A 13,709-nucleotide genomic window follows, 5' to 3' on the forward strand; every position below is an offset into this window, starting at 1 on the left:
AGATGTCATTAGCATGGCGATGAGCCCGGCCCCGCCCCCGGCGGCTGTTTGTCCCGCGGAGCCCCGGCTGGCCCCGCCCCTCGAGCATATCACACCCTTATTAGCATGTAGATAAGGGCCGCCCCGCCCCCTCATGCATACCCCGGCCCTTATTACCATGGCGGTGGACGGCCCCGCCCCCGGCGGCCATTAGTGCCGCGGCGCCCTGGCTGCGGGGGCGGGCGGTGCTGTGCGCTCCGCTCCGCTCGGCGCTGCCGCACCGCACCGCACGGCGGGCGCTGCTGCTGCTGCTGCTGCTGCTGCTGCTGCTGCTGCTGCTGCTGCTGCTGCTGCTGCTGCTGCTGCTGCTGCTGCTGCTGCTGCTGCTGCTGCTGCTGCTGCTGCTGCTGCTGCTGCTGCTGCTGCTGCTGGCGGCGCTCGGCGCGGCGGGGCCTGCGGCTGCTCAGCCCCGGCGGCACGAGGAGGAGCAGCAGGAGGAGAGCGCCAGCGAGAGAGGCAGGCGCCGGACCCCGCGGCGGCGCTGCCGCGATCGCCCCGCTCGGCTCCCCCATGGCCGCGGGCTGCAGGGACGGCCCGGGGCAGGAGAAGTACCGGCTGGTGGTGGTGGGCGGCGGCGGCGTGGGCAAGTCGGCGCTCACCATCCAGTTCATCCAGGTGAGGGGCCGCGGCGCCCGGGGGAAGCGCTCCGCCCGCCGGGGCCTGGGCGCTGCCCGGCGCGGGGGGGCCGGGGCTGGAGCCGGCGCGGCGGGCGGCAGCTCCCGGCGGCGCCGCGGGATGCTGCCGGCGGGGCAGCGGGAAGCCCGGGGTGGGGAGGCGGCGGCGTGACCTTGAGGGGCCCGGGGCGGCGGTGGCCGGGCCGGTGCGAGCCCCCGGGAAGGTTCTGGAGGGAGGGAAGGGGCGGACGCCGCCCCCGGCCCGCCGGGCGCCGCCGCTGGGGTGGGGTTCTCTGGGCCGGGCGCGCTGGGCTCCGGGGCCGCCGCGGCGCTGGGACCGGCAGCTCCGGTGTCGCGGGCGGGGTCCGGCCCTGCGCTCCGCCCGGGGAAGCGACAGGCGCGGTCGGCAGCCGCGGCCGGGGAGCGGTGACACTCGGCGTCCGGCTCCGAAATAGCTGCCCCGGGCTGAGCATCTTGTGCCGGCCCGGCAAGGGGCCAGGAAGCTCCCGCAGCTCCCCCCGAGCGGAGGGGTGTTTGCGGCGGGGCACGCTGTGCGAGCTGGGACCAGCCAGCGCCCACCGCCCCTCTGAGCGCCTGCTGTTGATCCTGCAACTTGTAGACAATTGAACTTTTTCGTCTATTCATTTTCAGTAAAAAGCACTCCAGAATAGGAGATACAAAGGGTGTGTGTCAGTCTTAGGAGGAAGAGCCCTTTTTACTGTTTCGCCACGAATTCAGCCGTACCTCCTTTACTTATTTTCATCCTCTGCCCTGTTGCTGTTAGCATTTCTACCTCTGTTTATGGTGGTAGGAGGAGACAACTACTTGCGTTCTGCTTGCTGGTCTTGCTGACGGCAGAGCAACAAATCTGGAGAGCATGGCTTCTTGTTTGTTTTCTTTTATTCCGCCGAGGAGAGGCTGTAATGCTCTACCTACCCTTAAGATGGGCTGCTTGACAGCAGACTTGTATTTTAATGACTGGGGCAATGATGTTCGCAACCAGTATTTTGTTAGAACGGGTGATCTGATAGGAAATAGACTATTTCTTTATTTCAGTGGCTTTTTTTACTAACACATACATCCATGTGTTCATTAGCTCAACTACTCTGTTGAGACTTTAAGTTCTGCTTAAAGTAGCTACATAGAAACTAAGTAGCTATATAGAAAACAGTACTTTGAATTTTTGGGTAAGTACTGAATGCTTGTAAGACCCAGTATTGTACAGAACATTAATAGAAGGGACACCTTGGGAGAATTAGTTCTTTGGAAATTAGTTTGAATGGCGTTTTTTGAGATGGGTTGTACAGGTGTCTTTTGTCAGATGTGTAGACGGCAGGTCAGTTTTTGGTAAAACACTGGCTGGTTGGTCTGTTTGAAGGTGATGTGGCTGGAGTAACTGTAGTCCTCTCCGTGTGTGGATTGAATTCCTCATTGCTTATGTATGGAGATCATTAAACCCTGAGTTTTCTGCAGCTGGTTTAGGGCGCCATTCACTCAAACATGGCACTGCTGCTTTAGGTGGTGTTGCCTGTGTCTCGCTGTGGCAGTAATGTGTGCAGCTGGATTTGGCTTCAGTTCTGAGATGCTGCTGTCTTGGGAAATGCTGCTGAGTGGATTTCTGGATTCCGTGGCAGCATTAAGGGCTTTGGGATAACTTTAACTTCACAACAAAAATGCTGTAATTTCTACTAGAGATGTAAGGAGGAAAAAAAGTGAAGCTCACACTTGATGCTTTGGTATATCCATCTTTTTAAAGAGCAGTGAGGTTCTGCTGAGTACTGGATAGCTTCAATATTTGAGTACTTGTAGAAATTTATTCTTTAAACTAAAAGTTTGAGCTTATATGATATATAAATACAAGCTTTGGGTCAAGTGCTGTGACTGACACTTGTCTTCCAGCAAATATCTGCAAAAGAGGAACCTGTGTCTGTTTTGTCACATATAAGGATCTTTTCAAATTAACAGCAGAAAAATAAATAGTTCACTTTGAAAGAGTGTTGAGGGAACAGCACCGTGGTGTTAAGCTGACACGTTGAGGGTGAATTCTTCAAAACAACTTGTTGTCAGTTTGCATTAAGTTATCTCCATCTTCTTGCCCTCTCGGCAGCTTTAGCTTGAGATAAAATCTTGCCACTGCAAAGTGAAGTTTAGGAGAAAATTCAGCCTTTAAAAACCCCAGACAACCCAAAACAAAATGAAAGAAAAATAGCTAGGAAATAAAGACCTGGGCAGTACCTCAGGTACCTTAGAGTTTTGTGTTGTTTCCGTGCTTGCCATGTAGTTTTGGACAATAAAGAGATGAGGCTGAGTGTACTATGTATATCCCACAGTGTCTTCCTGAGCTCTTAAAGCTGTGATGTTATCAAGTGTGTGCTTTGCCATGCAGGCACTTGGGTAGTTTCTGTACGGCGAGTGTATTGCCAAATACGTTGTTTGTCTTTTAAGGCTGCACAGAAACTGCTCCAAGTTGTTTTAAAATTGATTACAAGCAAGTCACATGCTTCATTTTTGGAATTTCTTGGGATTAAGTTGACAAACGTGTAGTGGCCTTCACTAAGACATGGATCAGTACTAGCTTTTGCTACATGACAGGTCTTGATGTCAGTGGAGGATTTAAATTCTTTTTTGCTTCTTTATTGCTTGTGTTTAAAATAAGGCTGTCACCAACTGAGTTTTAAGGCTTAAAAAGGAAAGCTTTTTTTTCTTACTGATACTAGCAAATATTTCTACACTTGGTTTTGCTTTCCTGTAATTCTCTATTTAATTTTCAGTAAATCAGTACTTGAGTACAGCTGTTCTTGCTTTTACTTCAGTGTGGATTGTTTTCCAGTAAATAAGATTTTTGTGGTGATAGGATATCATGAGGAACCATGTGCCATGATTGACGTTGTGTCTTTGAAAGACAACAAGGGATTCATATTTGAAGATGGGAACACTCTGCCTTGATTTCAGATAAAACAAGGGGAAACATGAGAAAGTGAGGTTGTAAGAACCACCAGTTAATCTTCTTTCTTTTGCCAGCTTTCTGGGATCTCTGCACAGCTCGTGCTTCCCTGCCTTGTTTAGATGATGGTGGGGAAGCAGAGAGCATTCATTCCTACAGGAGCAGTAGTGACCGAGGTAAATGGCAGTGCAAAGTGCTCCCGTGCCTGCTGTCCTGTGTGTGAGAGTATCAGTTCCTGATGATTGTTGTGCCTCAGTCTGGCCTGAAACAACAACGTGTTTGTAAGGAGGCCGAGTGAGCAAACTCATCTCCTACAATGGAAGCTCTTTGGTGTCCTGAGTTCAGCCTCGCTGTGCTAATTAGTGCAGTGCAGGAGTAAGTGAGGTGTAACTGGTCACTTGTGTATAACTGCCTGTGATCTTGGGCTCGCTTCTCAGGCATTCATCTGACACCTTGGAGTAACTTTAGAGTACAAATTAGCAGATCAAAGTTTTCAGTGGTTAGATGAGTAGCACGTTCCTCAAGATTCTTCCTCTAGGGAGGTAAACACAACTTGATATTGCTGTTGGTGGGCCAGGATTTCATCCTGGAAATATCAGATCATTTCCTTTAAATCAGGATATGATAGATGAACTTACTGCTGTTGAGCCTGTGCACTGGTAAGACAGGAAGCGAAGATGTTTTAATTGTGGAGGAGAGTTAATGGGATGTTGCAGCTATAAACTCTAGGAAAGCAGCAGTGAATGGTAGTTCAGCGTTACACCACAGCATTTTGTAAAACTCTAAGTGGTAGAACTAAACATTCCTTCTCTTATTGAAAACATACACAAATAATCCATCATGCTTGCATCCCAAGAGGCAGAAAACTTTTAAAATGCATTGCAGCCAGTTAACTGGCCTCTTAGCAGGCTGAGGTATTTGGGAGTATGAGCTGTGCAGAGCACACAGCTGTTGCCACAATAGCTTTTCTCCAGCTGTCATGCAGAGGTCTGTCACAAAATACCCCACATTCCCTTGTAACTCAGCCCTTTGTAATATTCAGGTTTCCTTGCTCAAAGGGAATACAGCCTAGCAACTACCTAATCACCCTCTGAATTTTTTTTTTATCTGCAGTTGCCATTTATTTCATGCTTCTCTTTTTTTTTCCAAAATTAAACAATGTACAGCTAGTTTTAGCAGTATGCAGCAAGAAAGCCACTAATATTTTCTTATTTGAAGTCTGTTGTGCAGAATACTGTCTATTTTTTATCAGAATTGATAAACTTACTTGTCCTGCTGTTTTTTCCTCTTTGTAAATCTACAGCTTGTCTTTTGTGATGTGACAGGTATAGTTTTGCATACTGAGTAAACTTTGGTGACTTAACATGAATGTATTAGTTAATAAATGTCACCAGATGCTTGAGATGGTATTGTCTGGATGTAACTCAGTGTGGCTGAGTTGAGCTCAGTTTGTCAGTCAGCTTAATGTTACCTGTGCTAATGCATGAATGTGTTTGAAACTGCTGAAATGCTTTATGTGATACAAAATCTGTTTGGGAGTTTTTTGTTTGTGTACTGATTTCATGCTGTATTTACAAGCTCAAATCTTACTGCCAAGTTTGTAAAAGAAAATACTTTTCCTACTGCTTTTAAAGTGCCAGTAACAAGTTCTGATTGGAGCTGAGCTTACTGTTCCACTAACTAGTGAGTAAAATGAGTTGGATGTAGATTTTTGACTCTTGAATTTTAATATCAGACACTTTGTCTGAAAGCAAGCATATGACTTGCAGATGGATGGGTGAGCAGTTGTTCAGACTTTTTTTCCCCTCTTTCCTTTCCTTTTCCAAGCTGCTACTTTCACAAGACTGTTAGTTCTCATTAACTAGCAATAAACCCAAAGGTGGGTTATCTCAAAGTGTCTTTTATCTCTGAAATAGCTGTTGGGCAACAAAATGGCTTGTTCTGAATTTTATGCTCTATATATGAATTTCAAGTTCTAAAATAGAGTAGTAAAGTAGATTGAAAAGCAACAACTGAATGTGCAGCTGGTGTTCAAGCCGGCGTGCTGGGTGTTTGACAGACCCTAATGTCTTGGTGTCCCTCTTCCCTGTGCTGGACTCGGGATGTGCAAATCCCTCCACAGTTTCTGGGTATTCTGACTAACCCTCACTGACCGTCAAAAAATGCTTTTGGAGTAAGCACACAAGCAAATCAAAGGAATAAAATGCCACGAATTCCAGGCTGCGGATTCACGCGGGGCTACGCTGGGACCGCTATGCTCACACCGAGATAAAGCCCGGGGCCTCCTTACGGTAACTCAAGGTGACAAAATACAGTTTAGGAGCAACTGATCATCAACATCTGTTGAGGTTAAAGGTGGGAAATACAAATCCTAATCAAAACAAAGCACTTGTGATGCAGTCACCTGGAATAATAAGGGCTGCTTGTCCCCCCTCTTGTGAAACTTGAACCGCTCGGCTCCTTGCTTCCTGCAACACTGCTACCAGGCAGAAGGTTGGGCTCGCTCTGGTTACAGATCTACTGCCTGGGAATGTAGTAGGTGACTTCAGGTTTGCCTTGCAGGCAAGCAGGAAACCTCAGGCTGCATGTCAGTGTTCCAGTATAGCCAGCAATGGCATAATGAATCCTGTTATCCAGCAGTCATGCCTTGTACTAGTGCACACACAGGGTAGAGCTGAGCTGGGTTCAAAAGCTGGCATAAATTTGGAGCAGTGCTTAAGTTTTGAGATACTCACCATTCTGGTTTTAAGCAATTTACAGTTTTTTTCCGAAGTGAAATTCCTTTGGGATAACCTCACCCACGTGGCAGTCAGAAAGCACCTTTCTGTGTGTTAGCTCCTAGCAGCGGTTGCTTATATAGTGAGTAAATATTGACGTACCTTTTGGTTATCAGGTTGTCTTCCACTGCCACTTGCATAAGGAGTCCTGGCACAGTTTCCCAGATTACTGCCTGGCGTGCCCTTTGCACTCCCGGGGATGAATAGGCAGCCGCTGGCCTCCTACCCCTGTGCCTCCTTCCTGTACTAGAGGGAGAGGCTCCTGCCTCTGGTTTTGGCTGGAGCTCTGAATTCCAGTGCTCAGTAGTGGTGGTGGAGGGTGGCTCTTATAAGTAGGGCCCTTATATTCCAAGAGTTTGGAATGCCCTAACTGGCTCATGTTTGTATACCTTGTGCAACCTGTTCGCACTTACCGAAAGCATTCCCGGCACAGAAGCTGTGACTGAGCTCCTTGAGGCACCCGAAGATAAATACCAGCTTCGAGAAGTGGAATGTAGCAGACTTCTGGCTGGCTGGTAGGAAGCTAGGTTTGCTGCAGACCTTCCCAAATTAGTAAGTCTGCAGGTCTAGACTGGTATGACACAAGCAGAGAACTTCTCCCTTTGTTCCAACAATTCAGGTGGCTTAACCGCACTGGTTTGGTAGTCTTGTCTTCAATTATGGTCATAAGGCACTGTTGAAGGAAAATGGAACCAGATAAATGCACCACTTCTTGTTCTAGTTCAAGAAGTATGTAAAACCAGCATTAAAACAGAAATCATGCCTGCAATTGGTACTTCTTATTTTTTTTTTTAACCTTATTGCTCTGCATAGGACATGTCCAAAGATTTCTGGATGTAACTTTGAACAACCAAGAAAAACTCTTACTGTGGGGAGTAGAAGGGAACCAGATTGGAAAGTTTAATTGCAAACAATGCACTTAGGCAGTGTTGGCCTGCAAGTGGTTTGCCTTATGAAGGTGCTGGAGTTCTGTTTTGAAATTCTGACAGGTAGCAGTGGTAGCCAGCTACTACAAATTTCTAGTTAGATCCCAAGTGAATTATTTCTGTCTGGGCAGTGAGTGAGGCCCTTTCTGTTTGTCGTGAACTGTATCCTTCACGAAGACACGCTCTGAGACTGTGAACAACTTTTTTCTTGTCTCTTTTTTATCTTCTGTTCTTTGCTATTTTGTATGTTCCGTCTCACGGCTTAAGTGTGGTTGCAGCTTGGGTTTGGGATAGCCCGTAGGGCGCTTAATGGGAGCAGGTAACACAAAAGAAAATATTTCTTTCCTCTCTTTATAACTTGATTACTCAAAGTAGATAGCAGACAAAGGATGTTTGCTTAATATATTTGCTTTGCCTTTTCTTACTTTTTTTCACCATGCATGTACTTAAGCTGGTCACATCCCAGCGTGTGAAGTTCCTGATACGCAGTGGCACTTCTGGATGGAACTTTGGAGAGGTTGAAATTACTTTTTTGTAGATTGCTTGCTTTTACTAGGTTGTTTTTAAGAGGGTTGGCTGGACTGCCATGCCAGGGCTGGGCCTGGTTAAGTTAAAGAAGGTCACGTATTCACGTCTGAAGTGCTTGATCTTGAGATTAATCAAGCATTGTGTGCAAGAGCTGTTGTTGCAGCAAAGTCAGGGATTCTAATCTGCTGCTGGAATGGGAAAGGCTGGAGAACCTGGACTTCCGCAGAGCCTCAAACCTGACTGAGTGAGGGCTACTGAGGAGGCCTGTGTGCATTTCTCTGGTCACATGGGGAAACGCCATAAGCTCTGCTAACAGAGGGAGATCCTGTTGGATGGTGGAGTTCCTGGTGAATCTTTGTAACACATGCACGTGCTCATGTGAAATCCCGCGAAGGACTGAAAAAGGAGAAGGTGCCTCTGGAAGAGGCTTGTGTGGAGCTCCCCAGAGCTGCAGTTGGCAAGTGAGGGCTGCATATGTGACCATGAGGGCTGTGCTGGTGCAGATGGGGAACTGGAGGGCCTTGAAAGCGAGGGCAAGTTGATTGTTTGCTTTTTAGAAGGGACTGACAGTGGGAAGGCACAAGGCTGGGGAAATGTTTTTGTTCTTCAAGCCTGAAGAAACAGGGCTTTGCTGTAATTGAAGGTTTAATTTGATAAGCTAGGACTACAAGTAAGGAGAAATGTTCAAAAGGTACCCATGCTGTCACAGCAGTTTGCTATTATAGCTATTTACTCCCTCCAGTTCACCAAAACTCCGCAAGCCATCAGAGTTAAAAATAACCAGGGAATGTTTTTACCCGGGATCAGTTACCCTGTCTGGTTCACTGTGCAGCTCTGCAAACAACTTCATCTGGCAGGCGAGCTCATTTAACCAGACCTGCACCAGCTTCTCAGCTGTGAGCAGAAAGCGAAGTGTAGTTTTTGGTGAATCCCGATAGGAATGAGTTCAGGCGATAGGAATGTATGCAGAAGGGCACTATTAAAGATAGCATAAAGTACTGACTGCTGGGACCAGCGTGCTTTAATAATTAACTAGAGTTAGCACTGACACATAAAAATGGTGCAGTTGAAGAAAAAAATTAGTGTAACACTCACAGGCAAAGTACTCGACAAAGATCTTTATTCAGGGGACCTATGAGGAGCATTGTTCCTCAGCAGATTAGCTGTGGGTACACACGTTAATAACTATCAAATGTGTCACTTTCCTCAAGTCTTCTAAGCCAGAAAATAAACTTGAGCTTCCACACAACTTACCAGCAAATTATTTTTCCAGTCCTGTTCAGAGTATTCTGTAACTGTAGTGATATAATATGCTGAGTCACCAGTTATATTTGCTAGGAAAAGAAATTTTAAAATCACTCTCGTTACCATTTTGAGTTCTTCTGGCAAAACTAACATGCCCAGCTCATATTGCAGAGCATCTTCAGTATTCCTCATTTAAGCAGACATAAATCTATAAACCTGCAAGCAAATCTGAGTGTTTTGCTTCATATGTGATAAGTAGACCATGAAATGGTAGGCTGCCAGTGATAAATCTGTGTGAAAAATCTGGCATCTTTGGGTAGGAAAGTGATCTACTAAATTTCTTCTGTTATTAGACTTGTTCTATGCAGGGAAAATAAGTGGGATTATAGTAATACGTGCTGCTTGAGTTAGGGAGTTTCTTAACTGTGTGTTCATAATATTTCTGTGTTTCTTTCCTTTTAAGAAGGTGCTTTATAATCACGTAAAAAGGTACCTGTCTATAATATACTTGTATATGTGCTGCCAGCTCTACTAAAAAAGCATACAGTGTTTTCCTCTACTAGCTTACACCAACAAGCCTTCATTAGCAAAAACCAATAAAGAAATGGTGATGTATTTAAATGGTTTCTGGCTTTGCATGACCCAGTATTACTGAGAATGCAATAATGAGTATATTTTAACTTCATCTTGCAATTTCAGTTGCTCCTCAGGATTTTTTTCCTAGCGGCTTGTCTTTGAAGTCCTCTAGAAACACAGCATCCTTGCCTTTGCATCCTATTCTCCTGCCTCCCTTCAGACCCCAAACTATGTTACCCGAATCTTGACCACATCCTGAGAGATTTCCAAGATGCACCCATACGTGCTGTATCACTTTGATTTCCTGTACTTTGATTTTCCTTTAACTGATGTTCCCCCTTCTTGTGAAGCAGGTTTGAATCCTGTTGGGAATTCTCAAGATACCATGGGTGGAGGCAATATCCTCCTGTGTTCAGCAGCACTCCTGGAGTGTTGCAGTGAATTCTGAAGCCTTTGTCTGGTGGGTGTATGCCATGATAAACGTTTTCCAGACCCTTGAATTTGAAAGTGAACAAGTGAACCTGTGAGGCCAAGATCCTTCTTAGCACCTCAGCGAAGTTAAACCAACTGTGCCTTGTCTTACCATCTGAGAGTATTTAAAGGAGACCATTTAAACTGTGGAGATAATCTTATTTCTGTCTCTGTAGGGCCTTTAAGAGGGATGTTTGTGGTGGGGTTTTTTTTGGTTTGTGTTTTTTGTTTTGTTTTGTGGGTTTTTTTGTTTGTTTGTTTTTTTTTTTTTAGTTTCTAGAAATAAATTGTTCTGTTTGTGGCATCCAGTGGACCAACCACTTTGAATGTCCTGCCTTGCTACTTTTATTGCTGGCTCTTAGCAGGTTGTCATCAACCCACAGTGCTGTTGTCTACTTAGCTTTGGGTTGGTGGCTTGTGCTTCCAGCTCTTTTCAGTTGGTTTAACTACTTCTCTAGCTGTTGGGACAATATTATTTCGGGTTGTACAAGTGACACTACGTACTGAAGGAGTGCTGAACCTTAAAGCTCTTGTCTGGTTTGATTGCTGCAATAACTGCATGTTTAAGCTGCATGCCATACCTGGAATATGGGAGGTTTAATCCTCTGGGGCACTCCAGAATCATCCAGAAATCATCAGAAGGGAGTCAGGCTGCTCACTGTAACTTCATGAGCATGATTTTAGGATTAAATTTTACATCCAAACCAGGCCTTCTGCTGTAATGTAATTTAAGATGCTTCTGCTTCTAGCAGTTAGGTGGTTTGTAACTTGCTCTGTCATACTGCGTCAGCCTCGGGGTGATGCTGTGGAAAGGATCACGAAGGTCCAGGTAGAATTGGTAAAATTCTCTGTAGCTCATGTGGACTAACAGAGTCATGGCATGACCCTTGTGCAGGCAGGGTGGGTGGTGGGGGAGGATGGGCCAGGCAGCCGCTTCTGCAGCAGGTTAACCACGGAAGATGATGTGTGTACAACTGGGTGCAGCCTTGTGCAATGGGGGGGAAGTTAACCCGTTCCGGGGTGCAGGCTGAGACCTGAGGGTGGCTGCTCCTCTTGCAGAGGGCACAAGGAGAGTTGTGAAAGGCCCCCTGTGTGTAATCCTGACAAGCAAGTCCCCCCTCTCTGAAAAGAGGGTGTTCAGCTGAAGTCTCTCAGAGGTCAGACTGTGTCAAATCAACTGGATTGGAGCAAGAGGTTTGACTTCTTTCAGGCTCAGCTTGTAATGTAAAGGCAGCTCTTAAGTTTTCGAGCTGTTGTGGTCTTCTGGCTGGTCCAGGTGCAGTAGGTGCCTGCACATCTCTGAGACCACTGAGACTGCCTGGCAGTGGGTTTGCTCTTTGATCTGTCCTGAGAACATTACTTAGTGCAAGGAGACATTTTAAATTGAGTGCTTTACTTTCATCAAGGATGTTTAAAACCTGAAGCATTTCTGAATTCCTGTATCTGTGACCTAAATCTACTAACAATAGAAAATGTTTTGTCTCACGCAGAGTTTCTGCTTTGTTTCTGTCTTGCTGGAGCAGTACACCCAAATAGATTGCTGCAGACATCTCAACTTGTTTGAATTTAAAAAAGACACTTGAAAGCTCAGCTTTTGAAGTAGCTAAAGACATGTTTTCCTTTTGCTGTCTAGAAGTTTTTGCACACATTAGAATGGATTCAGTGTCTGTTAAACTATTTTTAGTCATGTGTATCCTACGAAAGTTGATAGAATTTGCTAGCATTTGTAAATTTGAAATTGCCCAGTGTCTGTGTTGGTGGGACTGTATGGGAAAAGAGCCTCAGATCTGAAGTAGCCGACTTCCTTGTCCCATTATCTGCCTTCTGCCGAGTAGGTTACATTCCACACATTTTTAATAGTGGCTTCCCCTCCTCCTTAGCTGCTTTGACTTGTTTTGTGGGAGGGCTTGAATATTTCAACTGACACACCAGAGGCCTTCTCCCAAAAAAGGAAACTGATAATAAAATTGTTCACTTAGAGCAGAATTTGAAAATAATCTGCTCTGTGCTGATCTGGGTGTCTGTTTATTGGAATTGTGGCCTGGGGTTTTAAAATCCAATTGAATTGGGGATTTCACTTGAGGTTTGAGTTTTTGATTTTTTCTTTTTTTTGTTTGAGAGCTAAAGTTGCACCTTGAAATTCTATCTTCTGTGCATTTCTTCCATTTACAAATACTGTGAAGAAAATAAACAAAAGCCCTGCATCTCTTGAGCTAATCTCCTCTGTAAAAGACACTGGCTGCCTGCCTGCGTGAGGGAAGGTGGTGATCTGGAAGAATTTGTTCAGGGTGATTTCAGAAGATGAATAATTTAAACTGCAGCCACTTGCTTCAGACTAGATAATTGAGGCTGGGTTTTCTACCAGCTGAACAACTTATGTTAAAAAATTCCCCACAGCACATGTACTTTAGGTAGCTATTTTGTATGTGAGTTAATGCCATGCCAGTTGAGTAGCCTGAGAACTTTAAAAGCTTTTCCCCTGTGCTAGGAGTTATGAGGTGCTACTGTGACTGCCTAGCACTATTCACCTAGTTATTTATCTTCCTTGAATGGATTAAGATACTTCTAGTCTCTCCTCAGTCCAGCAAATACATGATGGATATATGGAAAGGGACTCGTGCTACTTTCTTCTCCTGGACAAAACCCCCTGTTCTGTTATTGCTGACTAAACATGTCCAAGTTGGAGCACTGACTTTTTGTCAGCCTCCAGCCTGTGCTTTGAAGTGTGTGCTGTTGCAGATGAATGGCTGCCTGCTCTCCCAGCAGTGGGCTGCCACTGCTATTCCCAGGAAGATATCCCCAGATTTGTTTTTATGTCTTCAGGATCTGACGGTCATTTCCTAAACCTGAAGCATGTAGGCTGTCAGTGCCAAAACTTATTTGAAGAGGACTTTGTTATAACTCTGCTTTCCTGGTCAAAAAAAAAAAAGTGTGTGTGTGTATATATATATATATACACACGAAAAACAACAATGCATTAGTGAGCTTTGATTCTGTTCCACGTGTTTGTAACACATACGGTCCCTCTAGGCAGCCTTGAGTTTTGGTCATTATGAAAGGTTGAGTTTAACACATGCACAGGAAATGAGTCTTCTAAGACTTATGACTTAAATTAAAATACTTTCTAATGCTGGAAGAAAGCTCAAAAGAGAAACTACTTGCCTTTAATTGGTAGCATCCACCCTGTCTTTGTGAATAACATCAGCTTTGCAGCCTGTTAAAAGCTGGCAGAGCTGTGTGGTGCTAATGCTGTGATCAGAGGTATGTTCACATTCTGCTACATCCAAGTTAAGCAACAAGAAGGTAATGTCTTCTGAAGGGTTTCTGCTTGTCACACTGATGGACTGCCTGTCCAGAGACTTCACCTGTGATTACTGGAAATCTGAATAGCCTATTATTCTAAGTATGATGAAGTTGAAGAACCTGTTCCTAATCTATAAAAATGGAGAGAAACTAATGTGCTTTCCTGTGGTTTTTGGTGCAGAAGGCTGTCTGCCTGTGCATTCCACACTCTGTTTTCTCTTCACTGAATGCCTTAACCACAAGATCTCTACTTGGTTGAATATGGGAGCGGAAATAGCAGTCGGGT

At 45.3% G+C, this 13,709-nt stretch overlaps 1 protein-coding gene across 1 annotated transcript in view; it reads left to right on the forward strand.

The window, feature by feature from the left end:
* Positions 1 to 410: 410 nt before the first annotated feature.
* RRAS2 (RAS related 2) overlaps positions 411 to 13,709 on the forward strand; it is a 42,786-nt gene continuing 29,487 nt past the window's right edge. Inside the window, exon 1 of the mRNA XM_039552781.1 lies at positions 411 to 654. Within this exon, the coding sequence (XP_039408715.1) occupies positions 550 to 654 (105 nt within the window). The 5' untranslated portion in view covers positions 411 to 549. The remainder of the gene's footprint in view (positions 655 to 13,709) is intronic.

Source organism: Corvus cornix, chromosome 5 (genome assembly GCF_000738735.6).
Source record: "Corvus cornix cornix isolate S_Up_H32 chromosome 5, ASM73873v5, whole genome shotgun sequence".
NCBI lineage: Eukaryota > Metazoa > Chordata > Aves > Passeriformes > Corvidae > Corvus > Corvus cornix.